Here is a 16,665-nt window from a genome sequence, read left to right as displayed (position 1 = left end):
AAGAGAGCAAGAAGGTGCTGGTTGCACCTGGCAGCAGGCGGGTGTTTTGTCTCAGCAGGAGCTGCCTGGGGGCTGTAGGCACTGCCTTCCCACCCACCCTGGGGGTTACCAGAGGGCTTCCTCTCCCCTTGCTCCAGGGTCCCCAGCACTACCTCTCGCCCCAGGCCTTTATATTCTGAAAATGAGGCATCGGGGCCTGCAAGAGGGGCTGGAACCTCACCAAAGTGTGTGTTTGTGTACATGTACGGAGGCCCTCATGCCCAATTCTGTCCCTGACAGCTGAGCTGTGGGTCTCCTGCTATATTCGCCTTTGTCAATGCTCAGGGCCACATTATAAGTGTGTGTGTGGGGGGCATGTAAGGGACATGGGTGTATGTGTGTGATCCCTGTGTGCATGGCTAGATGATTCTCCCAGGGGGGTTGTCAGCCGCCTGGGCATCAGACAGTTGGTTAGTGTATCCAAGGCCTGTGGGTACATCTGGGCAACCCAGTGTGTGTGTGTGTCTGTGTGTTGTGTTGTGACAGCCAGTGTTGCTTTGTATCTGTGACACTGTGTATCTCTTTGTATTGGGGTCCTTTGCATTCACTTCCAGGTGTTTGGTGTGTGTTTATGTGACATTGTGTATCTTCCCTTCATTAGTGTCATTCTTATTTATTTAGTTATTTTTTTTTTCAGACAGGGTCTTGCTCTGTCACCCAGGTTGGAGTGCAAATGGCACTATCATGGCTCACTGCACCCTTGACCTCCCTGGGCTCAAGGGATCCCCCTACTTCAGCCTCCTAAGTAGCTGGGACCACAGGAATCCACCACCACACCCAGCTAATTTTTGTATTTTTGGTAGAGAGGGGTTTTGCCATGTTGTCCAGGCTGGTCTCGAACTCCTGAGCTCAAGCAATCCACTGGCCTCGGCCTCCCAATCATCAGTGTCATTCTGTACATCAGGGTGTACTGCCATAACTGCCAATGTGTTCTGGCACTGCGATGTGTGTGTGTTGCGTATGTGTCTGCGTGTAGGAATTGGTGTCTGGAAGGTGTCAGTGTGTGGCTGTGTGATCTTGCATGTGTCTGTGTTCTGCAGGAACATGCGTCAGTGTGTGTGCATCAGTGTGCATCTCTATGTGTCATGCACTGGTGTGTCTTCGTGTACATCAGTGTGTGTCTACGTGACACCTGCGTTGGTGTATGTCTATACGCGGTTCCTTGTTGTGTGCCTGGATACCATGGTGGGACGGTGCATGTCAGAGAGTGGGTCGTGGGTGTTTTCCCAGACTGGTGTGTGTGAGAGTGCCCGTGTGTAGGGGTTGTGTGTCTGTGCCTTGTGTGCATTGGTGTCCGAGTGTGCTTTGTGTTCGAACGCAGAACGTGTGGCCAGGCGTTCTGGACGTGACATGTGTGGCGGGGTCCGAGTCCCGCTGCGTGTCAGCGTGTGTCTGCGCTGGAACGCGGGCCAGCACGTGTCAGGGCGGCCGCGTCGGTGTGCGCCCCCGCGCGCGCGTGTGCGTGTGTTCGTGTGTGTGTGTGTGCATGTGTGTGCGTGTGTGTGTGCGCCGGCCGCCGCTCCCCCGCCCTGCCCGCCCCTCCCCGCGCCCCTCCTCCCGCCTGCGCCGCCCGCCCGCTCCCTCTCCCCGGAGTGCGCCGCTTCCAAACTTTGTCTAAACTTTCACTTTCACAGCGCGGCGGCTGCGGCGGCGGCGGCGGCGGCGGGCGAGGGTGACCGGCCGAGCGGCGGCGGCATGGAGTAGACGCGCGGCGGCAGCGGCGGCGGCGGCGGCGGACGCGAGAGGCAGCGGCGAGCGCGGCGGCGGCGGCCGCGGCGGCCCCGGAGCCGGCGGGGCCGAGCCTGCGAGCGGCGAGCGCGGAGCGGCGCCGGGCCGAGCGCGGGGCCGCGGGCCGGGCGGGCGCAGCGCGGCGGAGGCCGGAGGAGCCGAGCCGGAGCCCGAGCCCGAGCGCGGCCGCCGCCTGCCGGGCCTCCCCTCGCCGCGGCCGGCCGCCGCGCTCCCGCCCGGGCGCCCAGCTATGTACTCCCCGTACTGCCTCACCCAGGTACCGGCCGCCGCCCCCGCGCGACCGAGGGAGGGGAGCGGGCGCGGGAGGCCGGCCGGCGGCGCGGGCGGAGGGGACGCGCGGCGGCCGGGAAGGGGGGGCCGAGAGCCCGCCGGCCGCCGAGGGGTGCAGGCTGTGCCGCGGGGAGCCCAGGCACGCGTGCGGGCGTCACCGTGCGCGTGCGACCCTGGCCACCGGGCGGACTCCTTTTGGGGGCTCCGGGGGTGGCCAGCTGCGTCGTGGCGCTGCCCCTGGAGCGCAGGCGGGAGTGCGTGTACGTGTGTGTGTGTGTGTGTGTGTGTGCGCCCTCGACTGGGGTGCGATGGGCAGCGGGACTCCGGCCGACCTGTGGGCTACTGTAGCGCGCACCCGGGCAGCGTGGCCGCTGGCACTGTTTGCGGGGGTGACAGAGTGGCAAGAGGGTAGTCCTGAGGGCGCAGAGGGGACACTGGGTCCCGCGACGCTTCCTGGGGCGGGCGCAGCGGTTCCCGAGGGTGGCAGTGGCCGGCGTGCGTGGCGGCGGCTCTTGCGTGCGGCCGGGGTGACTGGGGCTGGCCGAGCGGCCCGGGCGTCTCCCCAAAGTCTTTGTTCAGGCCTCACATGGGAGCGGGGCTAAGAAAATGGCGGGGCTCCCAAATTTCGGAGGGGCAGGGGAGGGGAGAGAGGGGCGGGCGCGCTGCCAGCGGTGGCCGCGCCTCTCCGACCCCGGACGTCGCAGCCTCTGCCCCCCCACCCCCAAACTTTCCTCGGCGCAAACTTTCTGGCCCCAGCGACCTGGGCTGCTGCGGAGTGGACCCGGCAGGCCTGGGGAATCCCGTCCCGTCGCCTGGAGGCGGGAGGGGCGGGAGGCAGCAGTGGACACAGCTTACAGTGCTGCGGCCACACCGTCGGGTCAGCCTCGGGCACAACAGCGCCGACCTTGGCGCTTTGCTAGAGCGCGTCCCGCCTGCAGCGAAGTTCCCTGCGCGGCGCACGGCTGCGGCAAAAGCTTCGAGGATGCCTGTCGGGCCACCCAACTCTCCCCGGGGCTGTGGCCTGAGGCTCTAAGAGGGCTCAGAAGCTGCCCAGAGTCCCACAGTGGCCCTGACAGCATTGCCTGCAGGGCCAGGCCACAGCTGGTAACAGTCTCCGAAGGGCGGACATCTAGGGGCTGCTTAGCCCTGCTGCCAGCCAGGCCTGCATGTGGGGGTTCTCTAGGCCAGGCCCTAATTGTCCCCTCTGCCTAGCCTGATCCGTGTCAGCCATGTGCCAAGTGTGTCCACAGCTTACAGTGGCAGTCCACATGGGTATGGCTCCTACTCTGTCTGGGTCGTACTGGGAGTGTGCAGTGGTGTCAAAGGGCGAGGGGTTTGTCGGGGTGTGTGTCAACACGCTCCTGTATGTACAGGTGAGAGTGTATGCAAGTGTGAATCAATCTAGAGTCTGTGTGTAGGCCCTGTGGGCCGGCCATGGGCAGGCCTGCGTGGCATGGCCGTGTGTATGGCCCAGGGAGCGGGTTTTCCTGTAGAAAGCAGGCCCAAGTACGTGTTGGCGAGGGCGCACGGGCATGCATAACATGTTGCAGTGTGCATGCAGTTGTGAGCAGGCACCCTGAGCACCATGGCAGTGTGGGGAACCCCCACATCTGCACCTCCAGTTCCACAGCCACTCCATGTTGGGCGCCCCTCACAACAACTGCCTGCCCAGCGGTGTCTGAGTTGGGCCTCTTTGGTGCTATGCTTGGCTGGGCTGTGTGGCCAATGTTTGGGGCCTAGTGGGACCAAGACCCCACGCTCAAGCAGCCCCTTGCCCACCAGGCTGCCAGCCCGGCCTCCCATGCCAAGCACGCCAGACATCTGAGCCTGCTCCCCCATGGCTTGGATGAGACACCCACCCCTCAGATTTCACAGCACCCCGGGAAAGAAAATGCCTGCGGATACGCCGGTGACACGGCTAGGAAGGGGCTGGGGCGGCTGTTAGACCCAGGGCGATGGCCGGTGCTTGGCTCTGTGTGACTGTAGGCCCAGGTTACGACAGCTCCAGTGTGCCAGGATGGCTGGAGAGGGGAGTGGGCATGGTGTCACCAGGCTGCCAGCCCTTCATGGTGGGCAGGGAAACCCTTCAGCTCTGGGCAGGTGGCTGCTGTCGGCTGGTCAGTGGGGTCTGGCCTGCCCCTTCCTAACAATCACATCTCTGTTTTTACAAATCTTTCTGCTTCCATAGTTTGCCCCGCTGGTCTCTGTTTTTCTGACAACCCCTTTCGTTCGCTGTCTTTTTCTCGGTCTGTTTTTATCGGTCTCTGGTGTACTCTGCCCTTTTCCATCTCTCTTTCTCCATCTCTGTCCTTTTGTATATCTCTGACTGTTTCTGTCTGTCTCTGTCTCTGATTCCAGTTTTGGCCCCATCTCTGCTCCCCCCTCCACTGGCGTCTCGGACTCTCTCTCTCTCTGTCTCTCTGGCCTGCCTCTCTCTCTTTCCCTCTCTCTCTCTTCCTTTTCTTTTTTTCAAACCAGAATTGGCTTCGATTTTAAAGTCAATAAATGATTGAGCAGGAACGAGCTTGGAGCAGCGGGGCCCTGGCGGGGAAAGGTACTGTGGGCGAGGGGGAAGGGCGGGGGGAAAAATCTCCTTCTAGAAAAAGCATCAAAATTCAGGGCGGCCGGGTGGGGCGGTTGCTGGAGCTGCTGGAGTGCATTGTAGCCACGGTGCTGAGTCTCAGGCAGAGAGAGGGGCAGGGGGTGGATGGATGGACCCCCCTCCCCATCCCGATCCCGCCAAGAAACAGAGACACAACCAGGATGAGAACTCATGTACACCACCATCACCACCAAGATGGGGATGTAAGTGTCCTGTTGACACCGATGTCCAGACCCACGACCATCGACAAGCCTACAGACCTACGGACACAGGAAACCGATGACTTGTGTTCACACTGTCACACACACACCCATTAACACACACGCAACTCTTGAAATGGGACATGTATATTGGTGTAGGCTTAGAGACACAGCAGTACCTCTTTGACGCACGTATGGACACAGGAAACGGTGGACTTGTGTTCACAACCACCCCCAGCGCACACATAAACACTCACAAACCCCTCAAGACGACACAGATAGTGACAAAGGCACATGGAGACCACGACACCTCCCAGACTCATGGAGCCCTGAGCACATGCTTGGATACAGGCAGACACAAATGTGTGTTCACCCCCACACACGCTCACATGGACCCAAGGACGGACAGGCAGATGGATGGATAGACATATTTACACAGAGACACAATGCAGTTGGCTCGCCCAGGTGTGTACACAAATACCTTTTCTTTTTCTTTTTCTTTTTCTTTTTCTTTTTTTTTTTGAGACGGAGTCTTGCTCTGTCGCCCAGGCTGGAGTGCAGTGGCATGATCTCGGCTCACTGTAACCTCCGCCTCCTGGGTTCAAGCAATTCTCTGCCTCAGCTTCCCGAGTAGCTGGGATTAGAGGTGCCCACCACCACACCCGGGTAATTTCTGTATTTTTTAGTGAAGATGGGGTTTCACCGTCTTGGCCCGGCTGGTCTTGAACTCCTGACCTCATGATCCACCTGCCTCGGCCTCCCAAAATGCTGGGATTACAGGCATGAGCCACCGCACCCGGCCACAAATACCTTTTCAAACACACACACACACACACACACACACACACACACACACACACACACACAGATATGCACTAATGCGTGCTTCCCCCTCCTTGCCACGGGGATAAACAGGCAAACATGCCGACATTTGCCGACACACACAAAGACATACATGGGCGCACACACGGATACACCCGCTCTCAGACACGCAGCGACCTACGCCCATTTTCTTGGCCATACAAGCAGCCAAATGTTCCTGTACTTTTGTGTCTGCATAGCTCCCCCCACACTCCTTCCATGGGAGGGAGATGGCAGGGGCTTCCCTGATGCCCCCTTCCTCCAGCTTTCTCTCTGGTCACTCTGGCCACCCCTCTGTCCCTGCGAAGCTACAGCTCTCTGTCCCTGCTCCGGCCTGGTGCCCTGTTTTCATGGCACTTGGCATTTTCTCTCCGGCTCTGGCCCTGCCTGATTCATGCCTACTGCTGGAGTGGGAGGTGTGCCCAGGTGTGGGCCAGGATGGGGTAGCTCATGAGATGAGCTGGGGCTCCGTGAGATGTTTTGATGCTGGGCCGAGCTCAGAGCCGAGGGCTCTGCTGGGAACAGAGTGCTCCAGTCTCCCTAGGGCCTGGAATGTCTTGTGTAGCCTCAAGAGCTCCCAGACGGAGGCTGCGGGAGCAGAGTCAAGGGCTAGGCTTTGCCATCAGACAGAAGTGGGTTCGAGCTCCAGCTCTACATGCTCTAATCTTGTGACCTGAAGCACAGGATTTTCCTGGCCTGTAAAATGGGCAAAAACCAGTGTCTTATCTCTTGGGCTGTACTTAGGCTCAATGTGGTGCCTGGCACATAGTGCGTGCTCCAGAAATGGTAATTGTTGCCAATTGTTGGTTGTCAAACTCCCAGACCCTCCCAGCTGAGAGAGGGATGCCTCTGAGGGGTAGAAGACACGATCGAGCACCTCCCAACCATAGATATCCAAGTGGACTGCCTGGAGGAGGAGGAGGCAAGAGGAGAGTTTGGAAGGATGAGAGTTTGCACATGGCCCAGCTCTTTTACCTTTGGATGGGGGCCTGTAGGCCAAGCAGAGGGCGGCACGACTTCAAGATAGGGGAGAGATGGTGGGGGAGGGTGGGGGGCAGGAGGGGAGAGACGAGGCCTCCACTGTTCCATGAGGACCAGATACCCTGGTTGGGGGCCCTGAGTCCTGGTATAAGGGTATGTGTGCACGCATTCATCCAAATGTACGTGGGACAAAGAGATCTAGTGCATCTAGATGATGACTTCAGGGACATCCCCAAGCTCCAGAATTTTCTGCGTCTGCACCTGGGCGTTGTCACCTGGACCCACCATGGAGACAGGACACATGTGCAGGACCCTATGTGGGCACTTGGCTGGATCAGCGCGCATTGCGGGTGGGAGCAATGCTGGGTGTTTGGCCATGGCACCGTGGCTGTGGGCAAAATGCCCCCGTGGTTGGTGTCTTGACTGCCGTCCTCCCCATCTAACCCACAGGGAGCCTGGCCTTTTAAATCTGCTCAGATATTGTCTCCCCCACCCCCATGAAGCTGGAATCTGGGGACTTGCTGGACCAGAGAGGTAGAGGAGGCTGGGCACTTTCTCCAGTGAGGTGCTGAAGATGAGCCTTCTGTCCCCTCCCTCCCAGCTGGGGTGGGGAAAAGGAGAGGGGTGTCTTCATTTTCTTGCCCCCAAAGCCCTGGATGTGGGGGCAAGTGGGCCAGGGGGACAGCTGTGAGCCACTATCTGGGTTCTCCCAGATCGGTGTGCGTGTTAATCGGCATGTCAGGCCTCAGAGCCACCATTTTGCCGCGGATGTCTGTGTGGCAGCGTGTGTCTGCCCGGGTCCCTCTCCATGCCTCTCCATGTCTCCCAGTGTCCATCACTGGGTGCTACCTGCATGTGGCTCTACGGATCATCGCACGCCCTGTCTCTTGTGTATTTGGTAGTGGGGGTCGGGAAGTGTGCCACCATGCGTGTCAGTGTGCCGGATGTAGTCTTTGTGTCACGGTGGCGCTGTGCGCGTCAACGGGTATTGGTGTACCGGTCACCATCTTTGTATCTGTGCTTTGTATCTGGGGTGACAGTGTCCCAGCGACATGCGTCACATCTACAGCAGTGTTTTTCTGGGTGTCTGTGCGTCACAGCAAAGAGTGTATCCGTGTGTCTCACACACGTGTTAGCCTGTCCGTGTCAACTTGTGTCCACATACGTGTCAACGCACGTGTCTCCAGTGTCACCACCCTCATATCACTGTGCCTCCTGGACTTGTCCCCGTGACGATCACTGTGGGTCTCACCCCACGGGCGCCTCTCCTGGGCATTCCCTTGGCCTCCGAGCACCATGCAAGATGCCTGCTATGGCGGCCGGGCAAGCGGCTGGGAGCGGGCTGGCCGCTCAGTCCCTTCCCATGAGGTCGAGCGGCCACGGTGGCCTTGCTGGGGGCCCCGCCCGTGCCCCTGGCCTGGCGTGGACAGAAGCCCGTTGTGCGGCGGCGAGGTGCGGGCGTGTGTTCGGGCCGCCCACAGGCCTCCCTCTGTCTGCCCGGCGCACATTGATCTTGGCTTCTGCCTGTGTCCGTTCTAGCCTGGCCAGCTGGGTGTCCGGCTGTCTCCGTGGGCCTGAGCCCACTATCCCCGCTGCCCCCACAGCCAGGCAGGCCCTGGGCCCCACACCCCTGGGCCACCCGCCATCCCTCCGAGGCTCTGAGGGCGCGGATTTGGAAACTGAGGTCCCCCCTTCTTTCCCCCTTTCTCTCTCTCTCTTTCCTCCCTCTCTCCTCCCCTCCTCCCCTCCTCCCGCTCCCTCTCTCCCTCTCTCTCTCCTCCTGCCAAACGCGTCTTGGCTCCGTCTGAATATCTCTTCTCCTCGATTTTTGGCTCCAGCTCTGGGCGCGTTCACTAAAGGAAGAAGGGCTAGCTCCCCAACCCCCCCTTCCTCACCACCTCCCCCCTCCTGAGGAGCCCCTCTGAGGGCGGGAGTGGCCTCGTGCAGGGGCCTGGGCCCCCTGAGTGGGCTTGGCCAGGGGGGCACAGGCCTGGCGGGTGAGGGAGCAGGGTGGACAGGGCCTGGCAGCCAGAGGGAGGCAATGGGCAGGGTGACTGAGCTGCCCGGCGGGGCGGGCGGGCAGGGAGGGGTCGGGGGCACGGAGCTGGGGTGTCTGGCTTCTGGTGGGGCTGGCAGGCCTCTGTGAGGCGCAGCTGTGCCCAGAACTCCAAGTTGCGTTTGCCACCACTACCGATGTGGCTGCGCCAGCCAGGGAGGGGAGGCGGGTAGCGGGCACTGCGGCGCTCTGCAGCCAATCGGAAGCCGGGGTTGCACTGGGGAGCTCTCCCCCCACTGGGCCCCACCCTGAGGGGAGCCGGGGGTGGTGGCCAGCAGCGGGCAGGGGGCAGTGCCCACCACCATCGCCAAGGACCCAGCCCCCTCAGCTGAAGCTCAGTGCCAGCCTTCCTGGCACAGATCGGGCAAGAGCGGGGATCTGTCTGTCCCCACCTGAATCTGTGCGAGCCAAGCTGGAGGAAGGGACAGCATGGAGGTGCACCCGACCCCCCTGGGCCTTTTAGTCCAAGGCAGGCAGGAGCTAGGGATGGGGGCCAAATTATCCAGGTGGTTCCGTCCAAATATCGGCTTTGGTCGAATCATCTCGGGGAGTGGGGGGGGGGTTTATTCCGGGTCCATCTCGCACAAAGTCACACACTCTCACTGGCACATGCGGGCACAAAGAATCACGCTGACACACACTGGCATGCTGCACCTCCCTCAATCAAACAGACACAGGCGTCCCCATACAAAGAAGCTTGCCCTCACTCACAGACACCTTGAGGCACCCGGCCACACCCGAACACATCAATGCGGCATTACACACGCAGGGACGTGCACGTGGGTGCAGACACATGGGACACACGCAGTCACACGATCACATGCCATGGAAGCACACAGCACAGACACAGGCTCTGCCACTGTCAAATACTCAGACCCACAGGCATAGCTAGAAACACACAGCACACGCACTCAGTCATAATGTCAGGCACCCAAAACACACACATGAGCACCGATACACTCGCACACACCACCAAGCACACAGGTACACGCACATGCATGCAATAACACGCTCTCAGACACACAAAACACCCCACACTCTCCCTAACCCAGTGTCACCCACCAGGAGTGATTTTGCCCACTGGGAAATGTCTGGAAACATTTTTTTTTTTTTTTTTTTTTAGAGACAGACTGTCATTTGTAGCCCAGGCTGGAGCACAGTGGTGCGATCTCAGCTCACTGCAGCCCTGACCTCCCAAGCTCAAACGATCTACCCATCTCAGCCTCCTGAGTAGCAGGGACTACAGGTGCATGGCACCACACCTGGCTAATTTGTAAATTTTTTGTAGAGACAGAGTCTCATTGTGTTGCCCAGGCTGGTCTTGAATTCCTGGGCTCAAGCAGTTCTCCTGCTTCACCCTCCCAAGTAGCTGGGACTACAGCCGAGCACCACCATACCCAGCTAATTTTTTAATTTTTAGTAAAGACGAAGTCTGGCTTTGTTGCCCAGGCTGGTTTTGAATTCCTGGGCTCAGGTGATCCTCCCGCCTCAGCCTCCCAAGGTTCTGGGAGCCATGAGCCACCATGCCCGACCTGGAATCATTTTTGGTTGTCACACTTGTGGAGGGGGTGCTATTTAGTGAGTGGAGACCCAGGACGCTGCTCAGTCCCCTACAATGGAACCCCTCAACCCTCGCCGACCACAAAGAATGATCCAGCCCCAAATGTCAGTAGTGCCAAGGTTGGAAACCCTGCCATGCATCCCCAGATACACAGTAACACACACAGGCACAACTAACCCTTGACACCCATTACACATGCACCCACATACACAGTCACACCCAAACAAGACGCCAGCTGACAGTGTCACACACACACACTCTCCCTCACCAGGACCCAGGCATTGTCGCATATATACCCCTTTCCCCTGCCAAACCCAGGCACAGTCAGCGTGGCATGTACACAGTCCGGTGTTACCCCAGCACACAGGGACGAGAGCCACACCCCCACACACATTCGCACCTGGGCCACACCTGGCAGTGGTTGGAAATGGTGCCTGAGAGCTGAGACCTGCCCTGGTGGCACCTCCCCTCTGCTTGTCAGCCACAACCAGCTGTCTTTGCGCAGCAGCTACAGCCACCCCGACTTCTCAGGATAGAATTGGAAGTCCCAAATCCCTGCCCTGGTTTGTAGAAGCCTGGGGTGAGACAAAGCCTGGAAAAACCACATGCCCATCCCTGCCCAGGACACTCACAGTCTTCTAGACTCAGTGGTCGAGGGCTCCACCCTCACCTCCTTGCTCCTGGCAGCCACCGAGAGAAGGGATGGGGACAAAGCTAGGTTCTTTTTTTTTTTTTTTTTTAAACAGTCTCACTTTGTTGCCCAGGCTAGAGTGTAGTGCAATCTCAGCTCACTGCAACCTTGGCCTCCCGGGCTCAAGCAATTCTCATGCCTCAGCCTCCCGAGTAGCTGGGATTACAGATGTGCACTATCACACCTGGCTAATTTTTGTATTTTTAGTAGAGACGGGGTTTCTCCATGTTGGCCAGACTGGTCTCAAACTCGTGGCCTCAAGTGATCCGCCCGCCTTGGCCTCCCAAAGTGCTGGGATTACAGGCGTGAGCCACTGTGCCTGGCCAACAAAGCTAAGTTCTGAGACTCCTGTCCTCCGTGGGGCTGTTTCACTAATCCTTTGGCCTTTGACTCCCCCGTTCTGATGCCAGAGAAAGACAGAAGAGACAGAGGTCGGCAGAATGGTAGAAGAAGATAGGGTAATAGCAAAATAAATGTTTGTCCTAAAAATCGTAGCAACAGCTAATGTGAACTGTGTGCTTGCTGCGTTGCGCCCTTGCTAAGTGCCTTCCCAGCTTGTCTTCTTGAATCCTGTTTCAATAGGTACTGTTATTAGGAGAGTGGGGCCTGCAGAGCCAGCTTCCTGGGTTTGACTCCTGGCTCTGCCACTCACTAGCTGTGTCACTTCGGGCAAGTTGCTTAACCTCTCTGGGTCTCAATTTCTGTATCTAGGAAGCAGGGCTGTGGTAAGGATCTGAGGAGTTGGTTCACAGCACATGCTTTAAAACTGTGCTTGATGTGAAAAAACCACTTTGATTTTATGGATGAAAAACCAAGACTCAGAGTAGAGGTATCCAGTGCTAGGGTCAAGGACGGGGAGCTCTTTCTTCAAGATTGTCACCACCCTAAATCCTGCTGATGGGACAGAATTGCAGCTTGTTCTCTGGCCTTTCCCAAATTTCAGAATGGGCTTGCACACCCCCACACCCCCATTTGAAACGTGCCCTAGTGGTTGGCCCTTGAACCTTCTTACCACTCTGACCTTCGGATCTTCTTCCATCCAAGGCTCAGAATAAAGGTGGATGGTGGTCTCACCCCCTCTGCACCCCTGCTGGCCAGGCTTGCCCTCGCCCCCGCAGGTCCAAACGTCCTCTCCCACACCTTGCTGGGCACCCAGCCGGAGCTCAAATGCTGGGGGTGCAGCCGGGAGCCTGTGCATTCCTTCGACAAATATTTACCAAGCACCTCCTGGGTGCCAGGCTCTGTTTTAGGCCCCGAGGGCTCTGCAGGGAGCAAAATCTGCAAAGATGCCAGCCCCGGTGGGAGGGCAGACCGTGAACCTGATAAACAAGGGAGTGTCCAGTCCTTGAGATGGCGCTAGGTGCTGTGGGGAGAACAGAGCCGGCCGGGCCCTCAGGAGTGCTGGGTAGCTGTGGTTTTAGCAGAGGTGGGCAGGGAGCCCTCATGGTGAGATGATGATTTTGAACGTTGCCTTGCTATAGCTCAAGTGCAGCCTGCCAGGCCCCTTTCTCTCTCCAAGGGGCAGACTGGAGGTCAAGGGTGTGTGGCTCAGCATGGCATGCCCATCATTTGCCCAGACCGTGTTGCCTGTCATTTCTTCAATCTGAGCTCATCTATTATCCATATTTGTGGATATGCCATACGGTGCCTGCCCAAAACCTGGGGACAAGATGGCCGAGGCCTTTCCTTTACAGAAACTGGGGCTTGATGGGCACTGGGTATTCGCAACCCTGCTGCTCTGAGCTGGGGGATGGGGCAGGGGCAGCTGGTGGCCCAGAGTGGCACTTCCACCTGGGCCCCTCAATTTAGCTCCCCCGGGGCGGGCTGGGTTTATTTTTACCCCAGCCTGTCACCCTGGCAGTACCAGGCTGCGCCATCTTTGCAGGGTCTTGGGGATCTGCCCACAGCTTGGGGGTATCAGGCTTTGTCTGTTGGGTTCCCCAACTCCCACCAGGGCCCCAGATTCTCTCCACCCCCAAAGCTCCAGGCTCGAGAGCTCTGGGCTGGGGCCCGGCGGGGTCGGCACTGCAGGCTGGCAACCACCGTGCCCAGCCTGGTGGCATTTGGTTTGGCGCCCTGCCTGCCTGCCACCCCCACCCCATGCCCGGGCAGAGCCGAGCGGCTGCTGCTGCCAGTCTCCATTTCGAAGCTTGAGGTGGGGGTGGGGAAGTGCTGGGTGTCTCCAGGCCCCTGCTTGTCCCGTGCCACCTGGGGATCATCCCCCATGCCTGTTCCCTGGAAGGGCCGGGCTGCCTCTTCCACTGCCCCTTTGCAGCCTGGAGCTCAGCAAGGATGCCAGCCTGGCTTCCATCTTCCCGGTTCGCTCCCTCCCTTCCTCCCTCTCTCGCCTGCTCGCCTGTAATGGCTCACCATTTTTGGCATCTCTTCCCCCTCCCCCTCCCATAGGCGCCAACCTCACTTCCAAACCCGCCGCCATCGTTGGCTCTCTGGCCTTCTCTGCCGCCTGGGGCTGGGACCTGGAAATGGGAATTTGGGGGTGGGGGCCGGGCATGTGGACATCAGGGGCTTTCTGCATGCTCGCGTGTATGTCTGGGGTTGGAGGACACATGTTCTAAGCCAGCTCGCTCCATCCACCCCTTCATTTAGCCTCAAGCTTGCAGAGCAGGACTGCAGCAAAAGTGAAGACCTTCCCATTTCTGATTGCCCTGCACCTGGTATTGGCATCTGGGCCACCAGGGGGCCAGGGTGGGCATCTCTGCCCAAGCCCAGGCCCGGGCATGGCAAGGGCAAGGCTTCATCTATGGTGTGCCCCAACCTCTCCCCTTCCCTAAGTTCCCCCCAAGGTTCCAAGATTCCTGCTTCCACTCCCCAGAGCTGGGGTGGGGGAACCAAGGCTCACTTTGGGTACTCGTGTCCCCAGATGGGGCAAGGGACTTCGGAGGAACCGGTTTATTGCCCTCCCCCCCACCCCACACCCGCTGCCCACGCCTCTCTCGGCACTAAACAAAGTTTGCTAAGTAACTTCAAATGTTATTTGAGGACGGCCTGGCCTCAACCCAAGGCGGCCCTGTGGAAACTTGTTTTTCGCTGCCGAGGCTGCAAGTATCAAAGACACACTTTCGGGGGGGGGGGTGCTCCAATACCACTCCCCCCTCTGTGGCAGGGGCTGGCCCTAAACGGACACACAGACACACAGAGCAGACACACATAGGCCTGTGCCTACAGAGAGATGCAGAGATCATCCTGTGGCCTAAACACCAGGGACAGCTGCAGGACAGCCTTGGAGCATGGCACACATAACACATACAACAAACACACATGTTGACATGCTAAGGAAGTAGGAGGGGGTGACAGGGCACTACCCCCCAGCCCATGGAGTCCTGAGATTCTTCCAGCTGGTGGGGTTTCACTATGTTGGGAAAAACGTACAGCTCCGATCCTTGGGGTCCTGTATTCTCGTGACTCCAGGGCTTGAGGGGGTGCTGGGATGAGGCCCCCAGCCTCAGTTTCCCCATCCATAGAGGGACACTATGGACTTTTCAGCCGAGCCTGTGTTTTTTCATCCCCCTGGCAGGGCTGCATCCCTAAAGGTGAGTCCCTAAAAGTGGGCTCTGAGCACAGGGCCTGGTATACAAGCAATGCTCCAGTGTCAGCAGGCATTTCTGCCAGTCCTGACCCCATAAACCTGGTGTGTTTTCATCCTGATTGGTGGCCCTGACCCCAAGCAGCTTGGGGTTCTCCGGGTCCCAGGAGGAGCCCACGCTGATGTTACTCGCTTGCTCCAATCTTCCCTTCTCTCTGATTTTCTCACTTTGTTCCTCTCTTTCTCTCCTAGCTTTTCTTGATCTTTCCCCACATCCCTCTTCTTCTTTCTCCAGGTCTCCGCTGGCCCTGCCCAGGCCTGGAGCTCAGGGAAAACATGGGAAACAGGCATAGGGTACGCATCCCTCACTGAAGCCAGCCAGGCCTACAGTCCTCCATGCTCTGAGCCCACTGATGACCCTCCTTTGGCCCCCCGCAAACCCCAGCAAGAAGCTGGAGGCTGGGCACTTGAGCTGACACAGTAGGTGAAGGAGAGGCTCTGTCACAGGGTCCTCTGAGACCTATCACCTCCAAGGTTTGCAAACAGGTGGAGCCCCACTGAATGCAATGGAAAAGCCAAGGCCCAAGAGGAAACTGGAGTGAGTTCCTCCTGCAGTTCCAGAGAGCCTCCCCATCCTCGCTGTAGCCAGGTCCTCACCGAGGTAGATTTGCGGGGGTCTCCCAGTCCCAGTCCCACACACCGCCTCATCCCCACTCATAGTCAACGCCCGCAACACCCCGCCACCCGCAGTCTGTCGCGCAGTGACAGCCTGTCACAAGCACCGCCGCACACCGGCACAATCTGTCGTCCACGCACAGTCTCACACACAACCTGTCACACACGCACACACACACACAGAGGCACAGTCGCACACACAGCCAGCCTCACGCGATCACACCAAGCGTCACAGCTTGTCACAGCCATAGATTCCTCACAATAAAAATAACAGCTACCGACTCCAGAGCAATTATGCCTGGGCAGCGGGTGGGTGGGGGGGAAGGCGGGCATACGTGACCTCCTGTGACCCTCCCAACACGAGGCAGGTATGAGTAACCTGTTTTACAGATGAGGAAACAGAGGCCGCAAGGTCAAGTGCCAAGGTCATGGGGCTAGAAGCAGGGTGGTGGGGATTACCCAGCCGGATTCCCAGGAGTGAGCAAGACTTAAACAGGTTCACTCCAGCTTTTCAACCCCCTTCTGCCCACCTGAGGCTCCTCCTTCTGGCCTTCCCATGGGAATTCCCTTCCTATTCCTCAGTTCTAAGAAGCCCAGAGCAAGAAACAGGAGGAAGAGGCTTCCTGGTTCCCCGCTTAAGGGTGTTCACACTGTCTGCCCTTGGCTGGGAAAACAGGGCCACGCCCTCCCCACCAAATGCTACTTGGCTCCAAGTGGGGTACTGATGGGCACTGAAAAACCTATGGGCAGTGTGAGGGCTATCAGAGGGGCAACTACAAGTACAGTAGCACTACGCTTGAGTGTCTGATGTGTGAGTGGCCATGTGGAGGGCTGGAGTTGATCCAAAGTGGTGGCAGCTTGTGGTCCTTTGGGGGATTTGGTGGGTAGAATGGGGACGGGGGTCTTCAAAGGCAGAGAAGAGAAGTCTCAGGACTTCAAACCAACAGCCTGGCCCTGTCCACACAGGTGGAGTGGCCCACCTTGGGCCCGGGGGGCCTCCAGGAGCCCCCTGGCCCAGGCAGGCCCCAGCCTCCACCGCCCCAGGGGCCCTCCGAGGTCCAGGGCACTTCCTCCTCTGCAACCCGCTTTTCCCTTGCTTTCTCCTTCTTTGTTCCTCCCCCGCCTGCTCCTGGGGCTTCCCCCATTGGAGTTGCCTCGGCCAAAACCAACAGGGCTCCAACGACATCCCGCCTTGGCCTGCCGGGCGGCCGGCCCTGCCCCATGGCCTGCTCAGGGGCCAGATCCGGGCTCGGCTGGGTCCGGACGGCGGCCCCCGCGCACGTGGCTACTCCCAAGGCGTGCGCAAGCACTCGCACACCCCGCCGGCCCTGCGGCCCCGAAGGGGACCTAGGCGCGCTCATGCACGTCCCTGTCTGACACCCCAGCCCGGCACTCGGACGTGCGCACGCACATAAGCACGCCCTCGTACAGTTGCT

The 16,665-nt window shown here is 59.1% G+C and overlaps 1 protein-coding gene across 3 annotated transcripts in view; it reads left to right on the top strand.

Annotated features, from left to right (window-relative positions):
* Positions 1–1,657: 1,657 nt before the first annotated feature.
* Positions 1,658–16,665, top strand: part of NFIX (nuclear factor I X) — a 103,085-nt gene continuing 88,077 nt past the window's right edge. For all 3 annotated transcript variants that reach the window (XM_030820685.1, XM_030820683.1, XM_030820678.1), the window contains exon 1: positions 1,658–2,044. In XM_030820685.1, coding sequence (XP_030676545.1) covers positions 2,018–2,044 — 27 coding nt within the window. In that variant the 5' untranslated portion in view covers positions 1,658–2,017. The remainder of the gene's footprint in view (positions 2,045–16,665) is intronic.

This window comes from Nomascus leucogenys, chromosome 10, assembly GCF_006542625.1.
Source record: "Nomascus leucogenys isolate Asia chromosome 10, Asia_NLE_v1, whole genome shotgun sequence".
NCBI lineage: Eukaryota > Metazoa > Chordata > Mammalia > Primates > Hylobatidae > Nomascus > Nomascus leucogenys.
The sequence above is the reverse complement of the archived record's forward strand: the minus strand, read 5'-3'. Positions and strand labels throughout refer to the sequence as shown.